This window comes from Salminus brasiliensis, chromosome 1, assembly GCF_030463535.1.
Source record: "Salminus brasiliensis chromosome 1, fSalBra1.hap2, whole genome shotgun sequence".
NCBI classification, from domain to species: domain Eukaryota; kingdom Metazoa; phylum Chordata; class Actinopteri; order Characiformes; family Bryconidae; genus Salminus; species Salminus brasiliensis.
This window is the reverse complement of record NC_132878.1, coordinates 24,979,388-25,006,165: the sequence shown is the minus strand read 5'-3', so window position 1 is coordinate 25,006,165 and position 26,778 is coordinate 24,979,388. Positions and strand designations below refer to the sequence as shown.

The window sequence follows — 26,778 nt, the reverse complement described above, 5'->3', positions numbered from 1 at the left end:
AACGGAATGAACTGAATGCAAAATGAAATGCATGAAAAAGAAATAAAGAAGCAAACAAATACACATAATAAAAAGCAGGCCAAGTAGGAGTAAGCTACATAGAAGACTACAGACTTGATAAGAGCATTTCATCTTTGCTGTTTTTATTTTTTTTTTTTACGCCAGAACGTACCAGCTAGTTATTTTTTTTTGGGTTGCACAGTGTTATAACTTAAGAATAGCTCAGCACCTTTAGATTGAACTCACACTAGTTACTAGGTACTAATACTAGTACTAGTATACTAAGCTTTAGGATATAAGAAGCCTTAGATTTTAAGCCAGTCTCCAGGAGGACAGAAGACATGAATCTTTTGCAAATATTTAGAATGGCATTAGCTCGAACACTGCTGTGACGAAAGAAGACAAATTGACGATCGCAGAATCTCTCTCTGGACACTCCATTTCGCCTAAATAAACTTTTCACATGGGATTTACTGATCCTGTTCTATTTAAACTGTCCCCAAAAGCACAAGCTTAGGATTTCATTAGGACACTAAAACACTGGCAGGTCCGGGCGGCACTATTGTTTTCTTGTGGTCACATTTGTCAGGTTTCACACGTTTACACATTGTGTAGTTAAGATCAATGCCATTTGTATCAGCTGAATCACTGCGCTGATGTAATCATTTTTTTTCCACTGCATGTGGATACATGACAAAATGCATCTGTCTGTAATGTACTTCAGTGGATGGACGTCACCAGCACCATGAAGCCCGTTTCCCACTGATGCCCATAGTTATTAAAAAGCAACTTATCTCAAAGCTAATGTGGTCAGGTAAATACACGTGTCTGGCTCTGTCTGAGTCAACATGGATCCGGTACATCAAACAGAGAGGGTAAACGGAAGATGCTTCATATACTTAATGAGCTTCTCCGAACTCGTTCAGGAGATGGCTGAAAACGACACATGCAAAAAACAGTGTTACTGTGGGAGCTATAGGTGTTGAGCAGTGGTAATGGCCATCATTTCAGTTGGGCAGCAGATCATGGCGATCAGGAGTGTTGCTTATCTAGAGCGAGAGATAAGACAGGTTGGGTTTACTGGGTGCTACAGGCGTTAAAAATGAGCAAGAGAAAATGTTAGATGTTAGTGTCCATCAATACGATTCTGCTCATTTGTTTCAGGAAATGTAAAACAAGGAGATTTTTTGCAGATTAACTGAACACTGTAAAAACACTGGACAGTTGATCTGAGACGGCCGACATTTTGAACTGATATTTGATTATCTGTTTGTTGTGTTTATTGAAAGAACAGAATGCTGTAAATGTCTAAAACATCTGCATTTTTATTTTTCATTTTAATGCTATAAATTTGTTAACTTACAGAAGTAAATTTGACTCCGTAATGCTAATCTACATAGATGTAGATAAAATAATAACATTTTATAATTGTATTATTTTATTTCTATAGTTGGGATAGGCCCCAGTAGTCCCATAGTCCCCAATTGGGAGCAGCACAACATCAACAGCTGGGCCATAGGGAAGGGCAAGTCTTGGCATTTGGCACTTGGCACTTCTCTTACCGCTGTTATCGACATTTACATAACAGATTGCCTTTATTTACAAGAAAAAAAAATGGAAATCAGCCAGCCAACTTCCATATCAGTGCATCTCTAACTTTTATTGTACTGTTTAATGGGTTGCTTGCTACTTGTTAACATAATACTGCTACATAACGTTTATCCATATGCTTACTTATCTATCCTATTTCTATATTTTACCAGAAGAGTGGGAGAAGGCTTCTGGCCAGCAAGGTGGCGATGCTAAGGACCAAGCCCTTCAATACTCCTGAATAATGAGCCTTCCCCTCAGGGACTTCATGTTGCATCTTGGTTGGCAGCATGAACCACACCTGCGAATCCCAGGCAACCAACAAGACTGCAGATCCATTGGGAGGCCATCAGATTTGGGAGGTGGTTTTGATCGTGCTTGTGACGGGCCCCCTCTCCTTTATTACCATCCTCGGTAACCTCCTGGTGGTCATCTCCTTCCGGGTCAACAATCAACTAAGAACCATCAGCAACTACTACCTACTGAGTCTGGCAGTGGCTGACTTGATCTTGGGCACAGTGTCAATGAACCTCTACACCGCTTACATTATAAAGGGCCACTGGATGTTGGGACATTTAGCGTGTGATCTGTGGTTAGCACTGGACTACGTAGCTAGCAATGCTTCCGTCATGAACCTTCTGGTCATCAGCTTCGACCGATACTTTTCTGTGACACGGCCGCTAACATACCGAGCCAAACGGACACCTAAAAGAGCGGCGGTGTTGATTACGCTGGCATGGGTGGTGTCATTCATACTGTGGGCACCCGCCATCTTGTTTTGGCCCTATGTGGCTGGGAGACCACCGGGCAGGGAGGACGAGGTCAAAGACTGCTCTATTCCCTTCTTGGCAGTGCCCCCTCTGACTTTTGGCACAGCCATCGCCGCTTTCTACCTCCCCGTCAGCATCATGATCATTTTATACTGGCGGATTTACTGGGAGATCGAGAACAGAGCAAAAGGACTTGCCAAGTTTGTGGGATCCGTTAGCAGCAGCACAGGAAACTCAGTCAAGGGGGACAGGCAGCCCACTTACCAAAATAGTGCCCAAAGCAGTCTGAGCAGCTCCATGGAGAGACATTCGGAGAAACATCGAGGGGTCATCAGGAAAACGTCAGTCGGGTGCTTTCCTGGGAGACAAAAGCAGCAGCCTCTGGTAACAGGAGATGAGTCTATATTGCCAACACCAGAAGTAGTCAACTACAAGGAGGCCTGCAGCAGCAGCATCTGGAACATTGACGATGAGGACGACGACGGCCCGACCTCTTCATCGACTGAGGAAGAGCAGGAGCACGACCTTAAAGGAACGGCATCATCCGCATCGAACCCTGCAGTGATCAAGCTGAAGGACAGGCAAGGTAGATCAGAGGACCAGCAGGAAATTCCAGCTCTACCTGGGCAAGCCTTCAGCCATCCTCCACTGAAGAAAGCTAGACCACTGGACCTCAGCCTCCACAAGCAGCCCAAGACCAAAAGGCGAATAAACATGATCATCCGAGAAAAGAAAGCGGCACGGACACTCAGCGCCATCCTGTTGGCTTTCATCTTGACGTGGACACCCTATAACATCATGGTCTTGGCCTCTCTTTCATACTGTGTCCCTGAGAAGCTGTGGCAACTGGGATATTGGCTGTGCTACGTCAACAGCACGGTCAACCCCATGTGCTATGCTTTGTGCAATGAGTCCTTCCGAGCCACCTTTAAAACACTGCTCCTGTGTCGCAGAGGAGAAGCCAAGATGTGGGAAACAAGTCGCCACAGTCGCCATGCCTCCGTGAGGCAGAATAAGTCATGTAGCACTGTGTAAATGTTCTAATGTGCAATGTGCACACCACATAATGCCATGTACTAATACTGGATAAAAGAAAGCAATGTAGACGGATTTGCTAGCTGGTTTCTGCACCCATGCAGTTGGGGGCTTTACACCTCATGTTAATTCAAAAGGGCTTGAAAACTAAGTCGCATAATAAAGTTCTTCTTTTACCATCAATTCAAGATGGCTTATCCCATGCCTGTAAAGTTTGTATTACATTAATCCCCAGCCTGAGCCTAACATGCCAAGACACTGTGAATAACTTCCTTGTTTTGAATTTTTGCCAGCTACATACGACAGGGAACATTTGTATGCTTTCGGTCCGTTTAATGAAGCCCTGCTATGTTGGCTGTCCAACTTCCTGCAACATGTCTGCCTCAAGCCCTACTTACCAATCTGCTGTTTCAGTAAGAAGCGGTCGGGTGCCGTTTTAAACTTTGCCATCTACAGAGACAGGAACAGATGATGACTAAAATAACAGTGGTTCTGCAGCCACTCTACTGTTTCCTATACACGGCCCTTTGTCGCGCCATTATTCCACTGAGTAGATTCTTTCCATCAGTGGTATTCCTTGGCCTGCGTTGCCGCCTCTTCCCTGGCACGAAGTCTAGGGAGAATTACGATACTTAAATGAGTGACTCAAAAACTTTGTTTGCTTCTATAACAGTAGATGCATTAAACAGACTGAACTAGTCCGTAGGAATAGGAGGTCTCAGAGCTGGATGATCAAAGCTCACTTTTCACATTAGAATAAACTGGATTTTCAGACATGGTGATATCTACGCTGGCCCAGATTTGCTTAAAAGTTGTAAACCCAGATTTGGAAACATAAAACAGTGAGATGTACCTGGCAGATCTAGAAACGCATGAGTCTTAAGTTCCGTCCATAACTATCCGGAATTTTTTAAAAACTGAGATTTTCTTTCATTTTAACATGCTAGCCCTGTATGGGGCGACAGTACCTCAGAGAGAGACAAACACCATGAAGAAGGAAGAAAACAGATGTTTAATCCCAAATTAGACACTACTCCCCATGTAGGGAACTATGCATGTCATGAAATTACAGATTTTAAATCTAAAGAGTGTTATATTTTTAACAGAACAATACCTTTATTCATATGAATATCTGAGGAAATCTGAACTCTAGTGATATCTGCGTGTAAATGTTTTCATTTTGTAGCTTTATGACTTATGACTCAGTAAGGAGGCATTCGAGAAACATGTATGCGCTGTGTCTTGAGAGCTTTCATAAAGCTCAGTTTTTCCTGTCCACGTCAACGCTTTCAAAAACCTTTTGCATTTTCAATAAGCTCCATTATCAAAATCCATTTTTGACCAAAAACAGAATTGTCTTGTGGACAGTTGGCCAAAACACAGACAAAAAACATCTTTTTTTTTTGTTGTTGCTGGGTTTTTTTTTTATATCCGGATGTGTGTGGACAGGGTATTACCCTTAGAAGTATGAAGGCAGAGGACAGATACATTAAAATATTATATAAATAATACTCCGTGCCAAATAGTTTTATTTTCCTTGGAAAAACAAACAAAAACAGAACCTAACAGAACTTGTACCATAAAGCAAAACATTCCATCATGAATCAAAATAACCCCCTAAAATGTCTTAAAACAACCTAGCAAACATAATTGACAAAATAAGCAAACATGAAATATCTGAATGGCCACTGTTCTAAAAACAAAAGTTGTACTTTTAATAGAAAAACTGGTGTTATTAACTGTGTTAATAATGGTTAGTTGGCTACTGATGTCATAATTTTAGCTAAATAAAACTACAAAACTTCCCCCTAAAAAAACAACAAAAAAAACATGGTCTGTGCCAGTACATGAGTGCAACAAGAGGCGAGCATAAGAGCAAGTGTATTTAATTGTATAAGTGGTGATACCTGGTAAACATGCATATGGTTACGCAGTTATGACTGTAAAATGACACTAGGATACGGTCAAAGTGGCAGGTGCTAGAAGCAATACTCATAGTACTGCTGGTTTACAAAGTGTCTAGTCAAAGAATACCAAAACTTAACCATAGGGGGTGTAATGTACAGGTCTGTCCATTTAAAAAGCTTAGAAATTGGGCAGTCATGATTTCAAGCCATTCAGTATGTCAGTCCTGGGCTGAAACAAAGTTCTGATACACTGCACTCAATGTAGTAATGTTTCACCCAGTGTTCCTCAGAACCTCAGAATCAGGACCTCAGAGTGGCACATGATAGAGGCTTCACTGTACTGCACTATTCTGATCTCTTTCCTCGAATTCATACTGACTTCAATCAGTACAGCCTCAAGAGTGACCTGAGCCACAACAGATATTGATTCCATTGGTAAACTTACATTGTGAATTTATACTACGTTAGGCCTAGGAAACATACCTCTACTCATCATAATTCATTACAACCGCAAATTAACAACTGTTAAATGAGGAAATATTATAGGCAACATTCTCTGGTTTTCCCATTTGTCACATACAGAAAGGATGGTAACACTTTACTTGAACGATCCATTATAGGTGCCTCGTAAAGGCTCACCTGACATTCGACTCAATTCCTTAATTAAATGCAACTGAACTGTAAGCTGAATGCAAATGATTGAATTGTAACCCTGCACCTAACCTTAAATCTAATCCTAACCCTAACCATAACCCTTACCATAACCTTACACTCTTAAGGTTAGGTTTAGGGTTAGATGTAAGATTTAGGTTTAGTTGCACGATTACGTTCAACAGAGTCAATTACATTCACCTTAAAGTTTAGCGGCATTCAAGACATGTTCAGTTAAATGTTAGTTGAGCATCTATGAAGCATCTATAATGGACCATCCAAGAAAAGTGTTACATAAAGGATTAAACTCATTTTTGTGCTAATCAAATGGACAAAAAAGGAGAAACTACTTGAACGTAAATGTTTGCATATGTGTATTTAAAGAGTTAGATACTATGTGCTAATAGAGGACAATGTTACACAATTCCTGGGAAAGGTATTTGGTTACTCAACAACCTCTAAAACACTAAACAGATAACCTGAGACTTAATTTCCACCATTTTTTTTTCTTTTAGGTGCAAGCAAGCAGTTATAGACTATAAGAACTGTCTCAGAACCAATTTCCACAATGAATTAATTGGTAAATCAAATAACACATAATAGATTTCGCAAATGATCAAATTTACGAATGCTTGATTAAAAAAAAACAAAAAAACAACGGGGAAAGAAAAAACAATATGGGGACGTAAAACTCCCACTGGGAAATGGAAACCCTCCTCAAGTATCAAGCGGTTTGATTTATCATACGTAAACCATCTACCATCAAAACTCTTAAAATAAGAAAGAATACCACTGAACAGGCCGCATAACTGTTTTCAAGTTGGAAAGGGGACGTTAAAGCACCTCTAAATGCTATGTCTATACATGTACTGCTCAACAGTTTCCAAAATCACTGCATTTCCACAAAACTGACCGGGCCAAAGACAGACAGCTGTGGTCACGAATGCCAAGAGATTTCTGTCATTTAATGATCACTGTTGAGTTACAATACATTAATGCTGTTAAAATCAATGTTTACGATTACGATTAAAATCCTACCCTGCACCTTTGAAAGCGGACAACTACATAGAGACTCAACCAGTCTAAACACCACTAATCAGAACCTTAAAAACGACAAGCTTTTTAATACGCATCTTCATCTGCTCCATCTGTAGCATCAGGATGATTACAGACAGTTGGTCTGTACTTATGAAAAACTCAAAACACACACTAGAATCCAATGGCAACTGCCCACAAGCTTGCATCAGTAGGTTTTCTGTTCTTGCAGGTAACATTACCCATGGTAATGGACAAATGTCGCTACAGGTGGAGCAGATGGAGACTAGATTGTTTGCATTCCAAAATCCCAGACTTCTAGCTGAGGATTGCGTGGAGGGAGAATGAGGTTAATAAAATTAAGAGATTTAATCCAGTGACCTCCTGAATTCATTAAGAAGAGCAATGAAAAAAGCCCACCCTCAAGAAAGTCATCGTTCACAACCACTTATTAACATAGCCCTAAAATAATCCTTAAACCTTAAACTTTTAAGAATGGGTCACTATGAAACAATTGAACGTGGTGGGAGCACACGCTTCGGTCATGCTTTGATGGCATTTGTGAAAGACGCGACACACTTCACATCAAGACATAGCCTTAACATTGCTAAAATAAGAACCAGCCACTTTCAGCGTCCCATATTTTAAATACATCACACCTTTATACGCTATACAAATATATAAATATACAAAAACACGCTACCATTTCTCTTATTATGAACAAGCATTGGCATGCTGATTGGTTTCAACTATTACAGTCCGCTAGAAACATAGCACTGGTATGAAGAGTGGTCCGGATACGTTGTGTAAGCTAGTGTGGATTTTGGCGAATATAAAGCAAACTTTGTCGTTTATTGCTGACTAACCAAGTGGTGGGTAGGTCTACTATGAGCAGGAACTCAAAAACAGAGTTATATATTCTCATAATGATTTTTTTTCAACCAAGTTGTGCTTTGATGGCAGAGTAATATGCAGAGTTGCTTGTTGATCAGAAGTTATATGTTGTTCTTTGTTAACAGTTGGATTTTAAGATTAATAGTTGAAAACAAAAAGCAGAGGGTAGTCTGAAACTTGAAACTGTGTAACAGTCATATTGGGATCAAACCTGCCAAGAGGTGAGAGGAAAGTACTGGAGAGAGGAAGGGCTGATATTTCCCCTCTCTTCCTCTTTCCCTCTTTCCATTCATCCCTCCCTCTCTCCATCAGTACAGGACTAGATTAATTATGCTTCCCTTTTCTGGTCCCCAGCACCTCTAGTTTAACTTCCTTTCCTTCACTCACTGAGTGGCCACTTTAAAAGCTGGGAACCAAGAACAGAAGGGTCAGTGTTTCCAGTGGGCACTATCACGATGGGGGAGCATTCTGGTTCTGGTAAATGGATGCTTTCTCTTTCAGCAGGTCCAAACACAAATGGCAACTCCAACTTCCTGCAAAGCACACAGCAAAACACATTACATATTTATTGTGCCCATGTACACACATGTATATTCTACATAATGCAATATATGTTTATATATGTTAATACATGTTTTTGAAAAAAAAACTTTTTACTCAGTATACCAGTTAATATACCTCACCATGTGGGAGAGACTTAAGGCATCAGAACTGATTACTTTATATAATAACAAATTAATTAATTTTGTTAATATGGGGATCGGTGCATAATATTTTGATATATATTATTTTATTTTGCAATACAATATATATATTTTTTTTTTATTTTGAATAGAGTGGTTATCTTAAGAGTTACTTTTAAAATAGAACAATGCTTGGTTCCAGGTTTCTCAGTGACACTCCCAGCCAGCGTGTAGATGTGTTTCCATCACTAGCGCACAAGATTTAAAGATTGTTTAAGATTTTAAACAAAACCAGGCACATTGGATGATACCTTTTAAAATACTAGACCATGCAGAGAACTTGGAAATTTAATGAAAGTAAAATCATCACTTTTTGTATGAATGTTGTTTGTATATATTCTAATTCATTTACATTTTCAGAATCTTCATGCCTAGCATGGTAGTATTTATACCCTAAAGAAAACAAAGCAGGATACAATAAAAGAAATATCACAGTCACAAACTTTTAAGAATGCACACAATTTATTTGTATGGTATCTTTTAGATGTTTATCCTTAACTAATTATGAACTGACTGCAAGATCATATTGGGTATAATCCTAAACTTAATTTTAACCCCAAACCTACACCCAAAGCTACACCTAATCCTACCCTTATTGATTATAAGTTTCAATGAATAATGTTTTAACAATCTGAACATCTGTGGATAATCTATAGGGGACAGTAAAAAATTGTGACCAGGACAATATAATTGCTGCAGCAGGTGTGTAGTTCAACACCATAATCATCACAATCAAAGATCAAGTTATTAAAATAAAAATTAAGATTGATTTCGCCCAGCACTGTACAATTCTACTTGTTATTACCTTCAGGGGGTTCAGACATTGGTGGGTTGAGGCAGTACATGTGATATCCTCTGTCGCAATCATCACAGAACAGCAGCTGGTCCTGCAGACAAGGTCATATGATGAGTGTAAACAGACATTGTCCACAGTACACCAACACAATCGGGGGTATCCAGTCTTGTCTGCAAAGGGCCGGTGTGGCTGCAGGTTTTCATTCCAAACAAGCTGGTTCTGCCAGACCAAACAGGTTTCAGTCCTCAAACACTTGATCAATGTGTGCTTCTTAGTGGTGTAATGGATTGTGATCTGTATGGAACTCCCCCCGTTAGGTCCGGCACATCAGTGAACTGAACTGTGGATTAACGGCCAAAGTTTACCCAGAATAGTGGAACACCGTTTCACTGCTGCTGTTACTTTTTACAGTAATAATTCCCTAAAGCTGCAGTGAAAAGATACAGAGCGCAAGGACAAACTCAATGCAGTATGCAAACATTGCGCCACCAGAAAGCCATATGACTACAGATAGAAGGATTGTTCGCTGTGCGTCAGTATCAGACGATTTTCTGCCTGAACGCTGCTCGCCAGATATCTCTCTAATTTAGTCGATCATAACTGCTAGTCAAATAATATGACCCATATTTCACGACTTAAGGATTACAGCAGCTCTGCATGAGACCCCTCAGTCACAACATCTTGCAGTTCCTTGTTCAACTGCTATACAGACCTCAATATACATGCAGCCCAGCATAGTGAGGATCAGAACACAAACAAGCTAACAAACACTAAACAAAAGGTGATCGGTCCATCTCTATTTATGACACTAGTAATATAATCGAGCAAGGCCACTCATCTGAAGCTACATCACTCTGATGTCAGAAATAAGTTTTATTCTTCTCCATTTTTCATTTTTGCTGATCTGAAAAAATTATCCAACCCGAGACCTAAAAACTATGATATAATCCGAAACACAAGTTACCGTTACACACCTAGTGCTTCTGCTCTGCAGCCACACTGGCCCTTTGTGAAGAAAACTGGAAATCCATGGAAAGGGTTTAAAATGTGCCAAAAATGAATGAGAACCAGAACCTGTTTTCTATGCAGTTTCTAAAGACTTATCACTTATCAACAGATCACTGGAGTGGTACTTCATGAATTCATGATACAGCAGAACACTATTCATCTCCTTTTATCATTAAGGTCAAAAAATGAAGGATACACACACTGACGAGAGTAAAGCACTGATTCTAATGTGTGCATCATGTTGATGTAATGATTTGTTTATGGGAACAACTGGGTCGTTCAGTTTAAATGAGGCATTAACCTTTGCCAATTACAGTGGTGATGAAGTATATTTTACTCATTTATAAATTATTGATACATTTGACTAAGAAAATCTCAGTGTGGGCTATGGTTCTACTGTAACCTGTTCAGTGGGTTCTGAGAAGTTTGTGATGAATGTGTATGTATGATTGAAGCAAACGTACATCGTTCTCCGACGTGCCGCACATGTTGCAACACTTGCACTCGATGCACTGCCAGCGGTACGTTTTCACCGCTGCCATCATCACTGGGGTGAACTGCAGACACGAAGGATGACCTGCAAAACAGAAAGGAGAAGGGTTAAGGAGAACAAGTGACAGCATGAGCAAGCCAACTATATGGAAAGAGAAGAAGTGAAAACACCTGCTATAAAAGGCAACACAGCTAGTAAAAAGCAGCACAAACAGCCTCCAAGAAATCATACCAACAATACCCCATTAATACAACAACAATACCTGAGCCACATAGTGGTTCAGTTGAATCTGGACAAAAGATTAGTAAATCTTCGGGGTTCCACAGGGGGCCCCAGTCCATTCCCTTTACCCTTCACGACTGGCACCTCCCTTAGTCAGTGTTTCACTGAATTAAGCCACGACACCCTTGGAAGGCTCAGCGAGGTCTGGCGTCCCAGACCCACACCCCTCCACACTGGCCTCCCTGCTGACTAAGGCTGTACCTAGCCCCACTAATTCTACCACTATTGTTACTGCGTAATATATTAGACACACTGGTGAATGTAATAAGGTCATAGATTAGCCTGCATCATATTGATCATGTCACTTACGTGATTAAAGAAAACTTGCGATTGTGATTAATGCACTGTGATTGGCACAAATATGCACTTCTTTGCATATTTCGGCCTTTTAAAATATCAGTATTGCAAAAATATAAACATGCATAGGTTAAGGTGTTTCATACCGGATCGGCCACAATCAGAGCAGGACACCAGCTCTTCTGATTGGCCGGTTTTCTGGTTCATGTTGGAATCTCCCAAACAGAAATCACAGTAGTTGTTGGGCAGGGCTAATCCATCTGGACCCTTTTTAGGAGCTGAAAAAAAAGTACACCCACATTTCACTATTGCAAATAAGAAACAAATAATGTGCTTTTTATATGTTATTTAATGACAAGAAAACACAATATCACCCTAAAAAGGTTACAAGCTATGTAGAAAAAACAATACTATAAACACTGAGTACTTAAAGTCAACACTAATAAAGTTGGTTGCAACAATATGAGATTTTCAGGTATGATAAAACAAAAATCGATACAGACTTTTTTATGATAGAGTTTTCACAATTATTCCACTTATTATTATTATTATTATAAATTAACACCTTAAAGGATTGAAAAAACTTGAAGCTCTTTTTCCAATTTTGTTATAGATTAATCTACTAATTTTCTTTTTCAAATCAGCATTTTTAAACTCTGAAAGTAGTAGGAAAGCAAATACTTGTCATCTCCTACTTAAAAACGTTAAAATGCTTTTATTGTATATTTTGACACTTCCGTCTGCCCTTCACAACGTGTCCATTTCATTCCCACGGAAATGGTCTAAAAATGCCTCTTAAATGAAATAAAAATCTTGTTATGTTAACTTTAAGATGACGCAAAAATGATTGTTTCTCAAGGTTCTGTTCGGACACTGATGGTATGCCACTTTCCACTTTCCAAATTAAGCCAACACCCCTGTTGATACTACTTACTCTTAGGCTCTTCTGGCGGTGGTGGGGTCTGCGGTTGAAGCTCTGCCTCCTCTTTGTCTTCGCCTTCCTCCTCAGCTAAGTGAGAGTGGGCATAATGGTAGCTCAGTCCTGGTCGGTTCTTGTAGCGCTTCCCACAGACTGTACACACAAAATACACACACCTCCAATTTAGTATATCGATGTAGCCAGAGAGCTTGAGGTTCATGTCATATGACAACATTTTGGTCACCCTAGCATCTTCTATCAAAAAAGAAAAGAAAAGGGGATCCACACACACTCATGCAGCCCTACTGCCATCAAACATTTCCAAATGTACCCTATACAGAATCTGGAGTGTCAGAAACCACGCAAACAAGGCGATCTATACACTACTTTACATGGTTTTAGCCATGCGTTGTGTGCCATGCTAATTAGAAGGAAATGCACTGCTATTATTGGGTAGCTTCAAAAGCTTCGAAACTCCAAGGCAAAACTAATTAAGCTAAATTTCAGTCACCAAACATGCCAATGGCCGGGGAGGGGAACTGTGTAAATATGATTCTTCACTGAACTATTTCTTTAAAACGTTGAGGTTTCTGCACAAAGACTTCAGTCTCCGTTCAGTCCCTCAGGGTTAGGGAGAATGCTAGTCACAAGGCTAGAGCGACTCACTAGTGACTCAGAAGCCCACACTGCAGACCCTGTTCTATTGAACTCCATTCTTTGGTAACATTTAGGCACGTATCAGCGCTTTGAACTGCCTTACTCAGCTGTACGGACTACTTTCATTGGACTCATTCGTAGATTACACACCTTGTCTCTCACATTTCAAATAAAAATGCTGAACATAAATCTATATTGCCATGCCTGAGTTCAAAATTATTTAATTGTATGGTCACTTCATTAGTTTCTGTGTCTGTTCTTTCCGTCCCTTAATACCTAATCTTTTCATCAACACATAAAATCTCTAATTCAAGAAATCTGGAAACATCAACTATCCATTGCATTAATTTACATTTTAAATTCCCCAATTAAAACCTCCACCCACAACTACACACTAACATAACCCATAGCACTGCATGTGCAGTCAAGTCAATAACATTACGTCTGAAAAGAGAGAGAATGCCGGCATGAAGACCAAACCAGTCACTACATGAACACACTTTGTTTCATTCAGAAGACAGAACTGAACAATCCTTATGGCAAATCAAATCAAAAGCAGAGGCACTATTTCACTCATTGCAGAAGGGATGAGAAGGGGAACGGGGGAACGGTGGTCAGACAATCTAACAAAGGAATGACTGTTTCTAGCAAGAAGCAGAAAGAAAAGAAAACTCAAGGTACATTAAAAAGGGATAACTTGCGTAGTAAACAGGGAAAAGAGAAAATGAGAGGAGGAACAGAAAGAAGACAGACAGGAGATGGGGGAGGCTGGCTTTCAGTTTTGCTGTAGTAAAACAGTAAGACACTAATATTTTGCTTTTCAAAATGCAGTGACCAATCTTGCACGAAAGCCTAGAAAAACATTAAGCCAATTAGCTCCCTTCACTCTAATGCACTAAGGACTCGCTGACACACTCTCTCGAGTACTGCAGTCAAGTTTTTGGCATATCCGAGGGGACACTAGAAAGTAAACAACCCTAGCATTATTACACTAAGCAGTTTAACCTAACGAATTTGAATGTTAAACTTGACAACAATGCGCACAGAGGAAGTGCAAGAATATAGGCAGCCTTGTGGGAACTAAAGCAGAGGTGGGGGACGCCTCAGAAGACACTGGGGAACCGGTTTTGAAATTATGCTGACTCCGTTTCCTGCCTGAACGTGCCCACGGCCTCTTAGAATGTAAGCAGCTAGGCTTCCTTCTGCTGTGCTGCAATTTCACTGCCGTTCAGAGGCAAACTTTAAAGGACTACAAGTGTAAAGTAGTTAGCATGTTTAATTTTGGAAATGTGGGTTCCCACTTTAATTCCTCGGCCTCTTTACTATACAACCTATATATTAGATCCATTGCAGGTACTAAATACTAACTAGCACTGTTTCTTAATGGTAACTAATAGTTACTGTTGTTAGTAAATAATAAGTATGGAGATTAATATCTCTATTATAAGCCTTGGGTTCTAGGAGTTAACTGAATAAAAGCTTTCATGGTTGGGCGAGGGACAAGTTACTCTTTCCAGAAAGACCACAAGACCTTACTAGTTGCTTCTACAAAGTGAGTTATGGGTATAAGGTCTGAAAAAAAGGTAAAACAATGAACACACATACACACTTTCAAAATAAAAAATAAATAAAAAAATAAAAAAAAAAGGGACAAATAGTGAAAAAAAAGAACAGGCAGTGAGCAGAGAAAAGCAGGGGAGGGGAAAAGGGGAAGAGAGAGAGAAATATACCTCGTTCAGAAGGTTTTGAAATATGCTTTTGTTTGAAAGTGTCTGAAAGAGAGAGAAAGAGACATAAAGAGAGAAAAGGAGAGAGCTAGAGAGCACAGACAGACTCAGACTGACACTAAGAATCAGGAAATTAAGAGAAACAAAATGATCAAGTCAAATTAAAGAAAAGAAAAGAAGTTACCACAGTTTCATGACACATTTAAGGGAGACGCGGGAGATAGAGAGGAAACACTATGAACGAGCAGCTGGAAAGAATAACACATACAACTCTTGCATAGTATCGGGAGAGGAGGACAGTGAGTGGTGAAGTATGCCAACTGACTCAAAACAACAATTAAATGGTGGAATTAACTAATCTGTCATAGTTTAAGAAGATAGTAATTAGCAACAATGTTGACCCTAATTACTAAGAAGCACTAGGGGACCTACTGGTCATGAATATCTGTGTAAAAGTACTGATCCAGGATCATATGTACCCTTTTCATTGTAATTGGGTCACAAAACCAGAATTGACCTACTTCTGACCAGGAATGCACGTCAGTTTGTGCACACAAGCGCAAAAAAGTATCACCATCCAACAGATTATTTTACTGTAGGTAACCAACATTTCAAATTCATATTTGATGGAATATTGAACACAGCAGACCTGGCCTACCTTAGCCATGGTGAAAGTGTTTTTCAATGATGGACCAACAAATCTAGAATCTGTGGATGCTAAGCAGTTCTGTGTTTTCCATGGCTACATAACATGTTGGCTTAGCTTAAATTTTGTTATTGCTTATTATTAACATTCTTATTAACATTGTTATTGTTCCTTTTCCTTTCCACTGCTGATATTTCTTTACATATGTCCATATTTACCATAATGATGATGCATCCCTACTTCTTTTTCCGCAGTTTATGGGCAGGCAACCAACAGATCAGTTCAGTGTTGGTTTGCTGTTAATTGTGTATTAAAAGCACTAAAATGATCCTAAATCAGCACTTTCTCCAGAGAATATCTGAAAATATTGACCAGAAATAGTTCAGAGATAGAAAGATGCAGAGACAGACAGAGTGAAGCCTGCCACACAAACAATAAAAAAGGCTGTAAGATAACTTATTATTTGTCTGAGAGACTAATCAAAACTCGCCTCATTAAAATGGAATAAACAAGCAGGTCCCATTTCGAGGTTGTTCTAGAACCCCCCTACACTCTGCTTTCTCAACTCTGGACTACATTTTGCGATGTTGCGACTGACTCACTGTCACAGGCGTACGGCTTGTCTCGATCCTCCAGAGCGGCTGCTGCCTCAAGCTTCTTCCGAGCGCTGCTGACACCCCGTCCCTGTGGAGAGAAAAACCACATCATTACTGCTGACATGAGTAGAAGTCACATGAATAAAATACCTTTACATTTTTAAATAAAAATAAAAAAGCCAATGTTTTACAGGTTTAAAAATAATAGTTTTAACAACAATTCTACAACAAACTACTTAAGTTTAAACCTCACCTTGCCCTTGCCTTTGCCACGTCTCTTCTGAGTATCTTCTTCATAGTCTTCATCATCCAGGTCATCCAGGAAGTCATCAGGTTCCAGAATTCTCTACACATTCAATCAGTAACAGAGTTAATTTATTTGTGTGTGTGTGTGTGTGTGTGTGTCATGAATCGAATCAATGACCCCGTCACCGGTTTACTAGCTGTTTTTCTCTGGCCATTTTTGGTAGATACTGGCCACTGCATAGTATTAAAAATTCCCACAAGACCTGCCTGATATTTTGGAGATGCTCAGAGCCAGTTGTCTAGCTGTAATTGTCTTGTCTCTTCAGCTCTTGTCAAAGTGGCTCATATTCTTATGCTTACATTTTTCTGCTTTTAACACATGAACTTAAAGAACTGTTCACTTGTTAAGTAACCGCACATTAAAACAATCTACAGTTGAAATCACCATTCTGGACATACCTTAGTCCTAATAATTATCTATGAATGTTTAACAGCACTAATAATAAACTACATCACAACTATCTGATCAGATACCTCATATATAACTATCTGATCAGATACCACATTCAAAGTACAACTTCTGCCAGAAAATAAAAGCTCAGCAAAAATGGAACAAGAAGGGGTTGTTGCCATAAAGCTGTATACTTTACTACACCATCAATTACTGTGCAGTCTAAAGCTCCCGCACAGTAGAGAGATCTCATTTTGGCAACATTTTCTTGATTTGTTTAATCTGCTTGATTTATAATTAATAATACTTTTTGAAACCTGGTCATGATCACTAGTTAAAAATGTTTTGCATGTTTTGCATCGTTGAGATACTGGAGATAGATTTTTTTCAGCAGAGTTAACAGGCCATCCTCAAAACACTAACTCCAAACTTCTGAAGTACGGTGTTCACTCGTTACCTTTCTAACTCTGGTAGCAGGGTTGAGTCCTCCGCTAGAGTACTCTGTGTGTGGCTCATCATCAGTGGGGCGAACGTCCACTGCTGATCTTTTCTCCAGCGGGTCTCCTCTCAGAAGAGCTTCCAGACTGCTACCTTCACTGGAGGTCAGCATGTCTTTCTTCAGATTCAGATCCAACTCTGGACAACACAGGCATGCATTAACATATGCACTCTGACTAGGGAAGTCCTTTAGGCACAGTGTGCACACCACACTGTATGGAAGTGTTTGACCAAAGAAGCCAGTTTAGGCACCAAACACGTCTTGCCTGGTTTTAGAAAAGGAAATAATATGTTGTCAAAAACTAATTCTATATGTGCAAATCTTTCTTCAGTTAACACCAAAATGTCCTTAGAGGAATATTTCATTGCAATCTTCTAGTGAGGAGATTCAGCTCCAGCTCAAACAGAACAAGCCTTTGCTTAGCGGCTAATTCCTCCCAGAAGCGAACCATACACAAGAAGAAGTGAGTACCTGATTTAAGAGAAGGGAAAGCCAGTCGAGGGTCTTCAGGGGGATGAGATCTCCTTTTCTTCCTCCAACGGCGAGCTGGATACGTGTACAACTGACCTGGGGCCACACCTCCAGACACAGAGAGACACACAGGATTAGTGGTCAGGTATTCCCCTGTGTGTGAGAGTAAATGAGTGTGTCTCATCAGTACCTGGCCCTCTGTGCCTCTTCTCCATCCAGATGTAGCAGTTGCTCTGGGCAACGCCAGTCTGAGAGTCCAGAAAGGGCATCCTCACACTCCTCTCTGCACACAGGCGAGCATTATAGTTATGGCACTGCTCCAATGCATCTCTGTAGTACTGCTCACCCAGCCTGCAGGGATACATACACAGACAGACAGACAGTTACAGCTTGGGTATATCGGACTTCACAGCCCTATGATTTGTTAATTTGGGTATTTTGGTTTGATTCAAATGAATCTTTGAAATACATAAAAAATGTATAGGGGCTCCCAGGTGGCACAGCCATCTAAGCACTGGCCAAATCACTGGGGAAGCCAGTATATGGCCATCTGCAGAGGCCTAGTTAATTGGTGGGAACAGGAAATAACTGATAAAATTAATACAATAGCTTTTAAAAAGTTTTTAGGGCTGTGTATTGGCTAAACCTGGCAATAGAATACATATGGTGATACAAGGGTTATGAAAATATTTTGATATTGTAATCAAGATGTGTGTGATTGTTTTTTCATTAAAATTTTAGCAAAACTGTCTTGGTATAAAGAAAACACACTATTGATACTGTGTTTTTGAGAATTGATACAGACACAAATGACTTCGTTACTTATTGACTATCATAAAAATCTATTATCAGATTAGAGTAGTCCAGCTAATGCATGAAGCATCATCAGTGCAAAGCAGGACATTTTAAGTTTAGGCACGGTTCCATGGCAATTCTGAGTATGTTCCCCCAGCGAGCACCCACACACAACAACTATGGCACCCTTCCATGGTATCTTGCTTGTATTAGCCCCAAGCAAACACATGATTCTGACAACCAACGCTTTTTATGCTTGCCTGCCTAACCACAGTTTACCAACATTTAACCTTTACAGCAGCATACAACCATCAAATGTTGAATCCAAAGCTGGTCTCCCAGAATTGTCTGGTGCGTTTGCACTACCATGTGTATGGTGGATGTTGTCAGGGTGGAACAGACATTTCAGCCCTAATGAGGTGGGCTTGTCCTACCTGGCATCTCTGAATGGCAAACGCACCATAAACAGATAGCAAATGGCTGTAAAGATGATTTCTGCTAAAAGCAAAGGCCAAGTTAAATCTCTCCATGTCACTGTGGAATCTAAAGTATTAATTTTGTAATTGTGCATAACGTTTGTGAAATGTTTGAATGGAAACCAGGCTACAATAAACTTTTCAGAGTACGTGTTTCATCAGTACACAGTACAGAACAAATGCAAATGATTTTTTAGTAAATATTAGAGTCAATGTTTCTATGTAAAACCATGACAACTCAAAGAACCATCTGGATGCTCAAATGGTTCTCCTCGAAAATGGGGAATGGGAAAAAGCTGCTAGAACCCTTTTTGCTTTGTGTATCACAGCTAAAGCTTTCAAGTTGTGACTAACAGAAGCCATTATGTTCATATCATCTGCTGCTCTGCTGGACACACATTTCGATTTGTTCATCTGAAAAACAAAACAACGTAAAACATACCGCCAAAGTAAAACTCTCTTCAAGGACTGTGATGTTGCATCGTTGCTATAGCAACCTATCTCCAGAACAGTTTCAATCAGTCACCCTAAATCAGCTTATCCCTGGCTAGCCTTGACCCCCCCTCTGGGTGTGTGTATGTGTTGTGTATGCAACAATACAGACTGGAGCTTTAACTAGCCCGCTTTTGTGCGCGAGTGGCTGATCAGTGGCCGGGAGGCGAAGCAGCCGTCCAGCCGAGTCATTGTGGCTGCCGGACAGTGGGAGGTGTCACTCTGTCGCTGAGCAACCGCCAAGTGCCCGAGGGAGGTCGGCGGCTCTCCGCAGCCAGAAAGGATGTGTTGATGTGAAGAGGACGATGGGGGTCACAAAGGATAAATGGAGGAATGTTACGAAGCAGAACGCCTTCTTAACATACTGAGGACAGAGATGCTCTGCTCCTCAAAGCGATGTGCAACTGTGCAAACTGCATGTCTGAAGCATCACACTTGTATCTAACTGTGACAAGCTCCCAAAGTAATCACAAAAAGACTGGCTAATGTGGTTTCTGACACTGTATGACACACTGTGTGATACACGTTATCTATAAACATGGACCAAAGTACATTAGCCAAGCCACCGATCTTTATCCCTCACCCCCCTTCACACACACACATTTTATAGATGCAGCATATCATTCAGAATCAGAATACCTATTTGTATCCATTGTTTGTGAGTGACATTAGCATCGCAGCTCCAGTGCAAAACTAAAGAGGCAAACCTGAAACACCTCTTAGCTGATGCACTACATTTTTATGTACCTTTATTGTTATTATACACTTACACAACAAAATGTCTCTCATATCCCAGGCTCAGCCATGCTTGTACAGCTGAGATCAGCTGAGACCAGAACAGGGTCAGCTACACTAAAGCACTCCTGGACCTAAAAGAGGTTAAGGGCCTTGCTTAAAGGCCCAATAGTCAAACCCACAACCTGCGATCAGTAACCTCGCGCTCTAACCACTGAGCCACCACTACCCCAAACTGTTAACCTAATTCACTCTGGATAACCTCTATAAATAAGACTTTGCCTAAATAACTCATTTAATGCTCACAGTTTCCATATGTGGGTCCGAATACTGAGAAATTGTGCACTGTGGTCAAAAATGCCTATTCCTGAGGCCCTAGAGAGACTGTGAAATAATGAACGTCTCTAAAGCAAGAGGGAAAGTAGCTAGCTGTGTCACCCAGAGGTCATCTTCAGCAGATGAGTAGGTGTTTAAGCTGAAAGATGAGCAGGAATTGCACTGTTTGTGAACACACAGAGGAACCGGCCATTTCCTGCTTCTGCTTTCTCTTGCTTCCCTAGAACATAGCAGATCTCATGGGCACTACAATCTGAAAATCACAGCCAAATAAGAAACTACCAGTGCATCTACTGCAGCTCCGGAGGCTCTAAATAACAGCCGAGACTGAGCAAGCCTTCAAAGTACCCGTGAAATTAACCCAAGCAAAGCAAAGCAGGGGTCGAAAAGGACCGCATCAACACCTGTCAAATTAGCGACTGGTCTTACGTCTAGAAAAATGACTGCAAACATGCTTGAGAACCCAAACTTTAACACCATGAACCAAAAGTTCCTCTACGGCCACTTTTCTCCAAATTAAGGCGCCCCTGAGAGTGGGAAGACGACTGTCCTCAGCGCCGAAACACGTTTAAAGTTCCCACCGAATTTCCCGTTCCACCTTAAAACCCGCTGCAGCGGTTTCCTTTTAGCGCCCGTATTCCTGCCAGCGTCCGCCAGTATAACAGCAGCAGCTCGTTTTTAAGGTGGAACGGGAAACTGACATTAGAAGCCAACTTCAGATAAATACACTGTGGACTGCGCTCCGAGTGACAGCAGCTCCACGTTACCGAAAACATGTAGAAACAGACTTGCTAAAACAGGCTGAATTCAAGCTAGCCCGCTGTTTGTGTAACTGGGCTTCTGACAGTTTCATAAAGCGACATAAAGCTTCCCAGCGGCGAAGAGTCAGCGAGTCTAACCCGGACACACTCTCCGCTAACTGCAGAGGTGGTGAATCCAGGTCCAGAAATTAACAATCCACCCCACGGTTTTGCTCAAACTGCCTGTGCAGCTCAGCCGCAGCACCGCCGCCCCGGCAGTTGGAACAAAATCGTGGGACGGATTCCTACTCTTCGGAGCTGGATTCGCCAACTCCGGCTAACAGGCTACAGTGAGTTAGCTAAGGTTAGTAACAGCCCGGACTCTCAGCACATGCCCCTCACGCGATCCTTCCACAGCCCGGAGCTGCCAGCTGAAGCTCTATGGGCTATTCGCGCTCTCGGGTCGCGTCCCGGGCGCCGCGACTTCACTCAAAAGCGCTGCTGTAGTCAGTTTCATACTCACAGTTTCACAACATTCTCCACCACCGCCGCCATCTTGGTTCTGCCTACGCTCCTCTAAAGGGGGCGGAGCCGGAAACAGCGCGCGGGTTCCGGTAACTATGGCGATCAGAGCAGGTTCAAGTCAGGAGCACTAAGCTCCTCTGTGTTCACACCCTCCAGCTCCACAGCACCAGCTCCACAGCCAAGAGAGCCCAGCAGTACCTCTATGTCCTGAGGAGACCGAGGAAAGCTCACCCCCCCCACCACCTACCATCCATGCCATGTTCCATAGAGGCATCCTGTGCAGCTGCATCACTGTCTGGATTGGGAATTGCAACGTCTCTGACCACAAGCAGGAACCTAATGTCGCTCCACTGTGTACCTGTGCTCAGATGGAATGACAAGAAAAGCCTCTTGGCTTGGTGATAGTTACATAATCGAGGATGATGATGGTGAGAGCAGTGATGGAGGAAGGTGATGTGGTGATATGTGTTATGTTAGTAATAATGTTGATTGTCATGGCAATCATGATGAGGGTGATTGTGTTGGTGATTGTGATAATGTTGGTGTTGATCACAGGGATGACTGTTGTCGTGGTGATGGTGATGACGGTGAATCCACCGCCGTCTTGATCCTCATTCTCATTATGACCCACGCCATCCCCACCACCACAACCATCATTACTATCATCAGAATAATCATTACCATGACAATGACAGGGATGATCAGGGATGCTGACAGTAGTAATAGTCCAACCTTGACCTTGACTGATCATCCATTCATCCCCTGAACTTTCTAACTCTTTCTATGCAGCACGTGTTGGTGGGTGTAAAGTGTACTGATGCAGAATGGCCACAGGGTGGCATTGTAGCCCTGTTGTTGGAGCATGTTCAGCACAACAGCTCTGTCTGACTTGCCCTCTCCTGCTCTCTGACACAAGTATTTGTAGTGGATAATTATAGTTCCTGGATCCAATTAAAATCTTTAGGCACAAAACGACTGCATCTGCATTTATTACAACTCCGGTCAGTCAGGTAGTCTGTTAGTGCTGCAGCGGAGTTGCTGGAACTGCTCATACTGAACCCATGCTAATATCTGCGGTTCTGTGGTGTGTTTTACAGTAAACTGCTCAGTGAATTTCTAATGTTACAATGGGGATGTCCCCAAGTCTGCATATCCCCTTCTATTTGTACATACAGTCAAGTGACGTGCAGGGAGGCAGTGATATGCTCTATCACTGCTTCTTATTCTCTCAAAAAAGCAAAAAAAAAAAAAATTTTGCTATGAATGGGAATTTGGTCCAGTCCTACTCCAGAACCTACTCTTACATGCGACCTCTAAATCCCTCCACCTGCACCTTCTTCTGTAGCCCCCCCACCCCCTTCCTTTTTCATCTCTTTTTTTATCCTGTGCAAAAAGCAACAGGTTGAGACTGGTGCCCACACACAGAGCTGAGCAACCCCACCCCGTCCCTCTCTCTCAAATACTTCTAACCCTCCTATTATGTTGGGTTTCATTACATATGTTTGTGGGTTGATGTTGACCAAGTGTTGACCAAATTCCAGGACACTTTACTCTACAATTCCACTTGACCGATCCTTAATTGTAACTTACTCTCTATTATCCACATATACGCCTTCTACTAGCCCTTCTTCCTTTTAACAGGCAACACATTTTAGAGCATTGTATGGTTTTTACTTGTTAGTCTGCAGTCTGGAGGAAGCAGGTATTCTCTTTTATTCTCACATTATGAATAAATATATATAAAATGCAGAAAATGAAAAAATTAAATGAAATATTCTGTATGTTACAGGTCAAAAGTAAGCCTTACAGTACAACCGAAATCAAAAGAGGGCTCTGTACTTCGAGATAATTTTACACAAATAATACATAATACTTTGTTCCTCCAGGATAAAGAGAGAGAGAGAGAGAGAGAGAGAGAGAGAGATGCAGATTAAAAGGTGAAAAACTAAAACTAAAAAAAAGCTTTACAAGGTTCTTGCATGACATCGACAATATATTGTGTTATGATAGCCAATCAGCACCAGACCAGCATAAACCAGCATATTAAGTGTTTTGAACACTGGTATGATGATCAACCAGCACCTGGCAAGCATAAACCGGCTTAAACCAGCTTAACCTAACCTGTCTTTCCCAGCTAAGTTGTGAGTGTGTGTGCAAAGCCTTATGAGTTACAGTCGTAAACTCGATCTGCACTCTGTATCGTCCCTCCCCTGACAGGCCTGGATTGTGCTATCCCTCAAGAAACATTTAGTTCCTGTGGACAGTGTGTGTGCGTGTGTGAAAGAAAAACACTGAGCTACAGGCTCAGTTATGTGTCTTTGTCTCCAAATACTGTAAAATATCAGACTTCTCTACTTCACTCTGTCATGTCGTCACTTGTTGAGGAAGTCATTAAGTTTATATATGGTGGTATTTCAAGTCACTGAAACCTGAAAAGGCCCATTTGTGACCCAGAACATGAGACGGAGCTTCAATAATTATAATAAATAGATGTTTTATAGGTGTGTGTTCATAATATGTGTATATGAAACACAGCTAAAGCAAAGGCTTCACAGGAATGTGTGTAAAACACACACACACACACACACACACACACACACGGTGTCTGTTTTATGTTGGAGATTACATAACTGACCCTGGTCACTGAAGCCCATTTGATGGTGGTGTATCTCTGGTCAGTTGCAGCTCTGATGAATCTGCTCCCACACACCCAGGCTGTATAAACCCAGACACAATTCCATTACATCCACACAATCCCCCGATTAGCCACACAGCTAAAGCAATGCTTCACACTCCTTTGTGTGGGTGAGGAGGGGCGTTGAAGTTGCTGTAGACGCCACATTTCTCACGTTATAATTGCAAATGTGGCACCGTCTTTATGTGGGCTAGTCAAATAGATTATAAGCTGGGCCGGAGCTTGGACCCCTCGTTCAACGAGCCGCACACATTAAACCAGCAGCGTTAGTGTGAAAGTTGCTGGAATGGGAAATTGGAAAACATATCAGCATGTCAGAAATGGAAAATATCAAAATCTGTGTTCAAAACATCTGGTTTCAGTGCAGATCTGTTTATGCAGCTTATGGTTTTTATTATGATTGCATGTCCTTCAGTTGTTCTTATCATCTTAAAGTAGTATTTCTGATTCAGATCATCACTGTTGTAACAATGTTGTCAGTTTTTGTCTTTTTTTTTGTCATCTCCAATTCATCTCCAAACCGACGAAACAAAATCCTTCCTAACTCTCAATGGAAGTCAATACAAAAAGATATTATTTTATATTTTATAAGTGCATTTGGAGCATTTCTATTGGTCCAGTGATCCTGACATCGCGACAGTGTAAAGAACAACTGTCTGATTCACATTCTGTTAAAAATGGAAAAAGCACAAAAAGCAATGATGAAGGTTTATATTCTGTAAAGCTGCCGTGTGATACTATTAAAGAACAGAGGCTCTTATATAAATAAGGCCGAGTCGACACTGGCAACTCTGGCAAACACACACTGGCGTGAGGTGTGATGAATGCGTCTGATACTCCAGCATTGTGTTCGAAGGCTTTGTGAAGGTAGAGTTACGCAACGACTCTGATTATAACAGTGCTGCTAAACTAACAAACAACGGAAAGAAAGTAAGACGTGCACAGCTTATCCCACCCCTCCCTCCCCCACTCTCTCTTTTCTACTCTCTCTTTCACTCTCTGTGCCCCCACCTCTCTCTTTTAGTCCCCATGTCTCTCTCTTTCACTCTCCTTGTCTCTCCCTCAATCTTTTATTCCTCATGCTTCTCTCTCTTTTCCATTCACTCTCCATGTCTCTCCCCTTTTATGTCTCTCTCTCTTTTTTTTATTCCTTATGTCTCTCTCTCACTTTTATTCCTCATGTCTCTCTCCCCTTTTTATTCCTCATGTCTCTCTCTCCCCTTTTTATTCCTCATGTCTCTCTCTCTCCTTTTTATTCCTCGTGTCTCTCTCCCCTTTTTATTCCTTATGTCTCTCTCTTCCCTTTTCATTCCTCCTGTCTCTCTTTTTTTATTCATGTCTCTCTCTCTCTCTCTCTTGTATTCCCGATGTCTCTCTCTCTCTGTCTTTAATTCCTCATCTTTCTCTCTCTCTCTCGTTTATTCCCCATCTCTCTCTCTCTTTCATTCATCTCTGTCTCTCTCTCTGTCTTTAATTCCTCATCTCTCTCTCTTTCTCTCTCGTTTATTCCCCCACGTCTCTCTCTCTTTTATTCATCATCTCTTTCTCTCACTCGCTCTTATTCTCTTTAATTCCTCATGTCTCTCTTTCAGTGGCCATGTCTATCTGTGTGTGTGTGTATGTGTGTATCTGATGGCTGTACTTCCTGTACATCCTGTTTTTGATGAATATGAAAGGTAAATTAGATTTCTATCCCTTTCTTCTTTATCCTCTCTCTCCATCTCTGCTTCTTCCTCATCTCCCTCCCATTCCCTCTCTTCTCTCACCCTCCCTCTTTCCCCGCCTTGATTCCTTTCCTTTAAGTTCTTTCTCTATACCCCAACCTAAAGGGTCTCTCTCCCCCCTCTTCATTCTCTCTTTCTCTATCTCAGTGTCACACCCCTCCTCTCTCTCCGGTGTTCCCATGGTGCTGAGGGTCAGGGTCGAGGCTGCTGCTCTCTGTGTTAATAAAGACAGTTGGACACATTCCCAGGCCTGCACAGAGAATAGACAGGGGTTACTGCAAACACACACACACACAGACACACACACACACAACAGGACAGACATTTAAAAACTAACAAAAAAGTAGTAAGTGACAGCAGTGTAGAGGCTCTTGAACTTCTACACTTCAAGAGTAAACTCCATTCCTCCTCAGGCTGTTGACCAGTTCTTACAGAGAACATTCGGAGAACAGCCTGATTTTCTCATCAGAATCACGCCCACATCACTGGCCTCATCACCACCACCATCAACTAGAGTTCAGAATCAATTCTATGCTTTAAAGTGGAG

General features: G+C 41.2%; 2 protein-coding genes across 3 annotated transcripts; one reads left to right on the top strand and one right to left on the bottom strand.

Annotated features, from left to right (window-relative positions):
* The first annotated feature begins 1,880 nt into the window (after nt 1–1,880).
* chrm1b (cholinergic receptor, muscarinic 1b) lies at nt 1,881–3,395 on the top strand. Its single transcript, XM_072694121.1, has one exon. The coding sequence runs from the start codon at nt 1,881–1,883 to the stop codon at nt 3,393–3,395; it is 1,515 nt and encodes a 504-aa protein (XP_072550222.1).
* A 1,512-nt stretch (nt 3,396–4,907) lies between these two features.
* dpf2 (double PHD fingers 2) lies at nt 4,908–21,855 on the bottom strand. 2 transcript variants are annotated; one of them, XM_072675432.1, is made up of 12 exons: nt 21,811–21,855; nt 17,904–18,064; nt 17,714–17,821; nt 17,201–17,379; nt 16,300–16,392; nt 16,053–16,134; nt 14,808–14,849; nt 12,436–12,573; nt 11,648–11,779; nt 10,894–11,006; nt 9,431–9,512; nt 4,908–8,415 (listed from the first exon to the last, which is right to left on the bottom strand). In XM_072675432.1, exons 1-12 carry the CDS (start codon nt 21,840–21,842, stop codon nt 8,333–8,335), a joined length of 1,245 nt encoding a protein of 414 aa, XP_072531533.1. In that variant the 5' UTR covers nt 21,843–21,855; the 3' UTR covers nt 4,908–8,332. The 2 variants fall into 2 exon arrangements, with proteins under 2 accessions (XP_072531533.1, XP_072531542.1); XM_072675441.1 differs by lacking the exon at nt 14,808–14,849.
* Nucleotides 21,856–26,778: the final 4,923 nt, after the last annotated feature.

Bases quoted from the DNA above. Each gene is read 5' to 3' on its own strand.
- dpf2 (XM_072675432.1), bottom strand. From the start codon at position 21,842: ATGGCGGCGGTGGTGGAGAATGTTGTGAAACT. The intron at 14,850-16,052 runs GTGAGTCAGTCG...TCTCTCTTTCAG, and splicing joins CAAGCCGTACGCCTGTGACA to ACACTTTCAAACAAAAGCAT. The intron at 11,780-12,435 runs GTAAGTAGTATC...CTTTTTTTTCAG, and splicing joins ACCGCCAGAAGAGCCTAAGA to CTCCTAAAAAGGGTCCAGAT.
- chrm1b (XM_072694121.1), top strand. From the start codon at position 1,881: ATGAACCACACCTGCGAATCCCAGGCAACCAACAAGACTGCAGATCCA.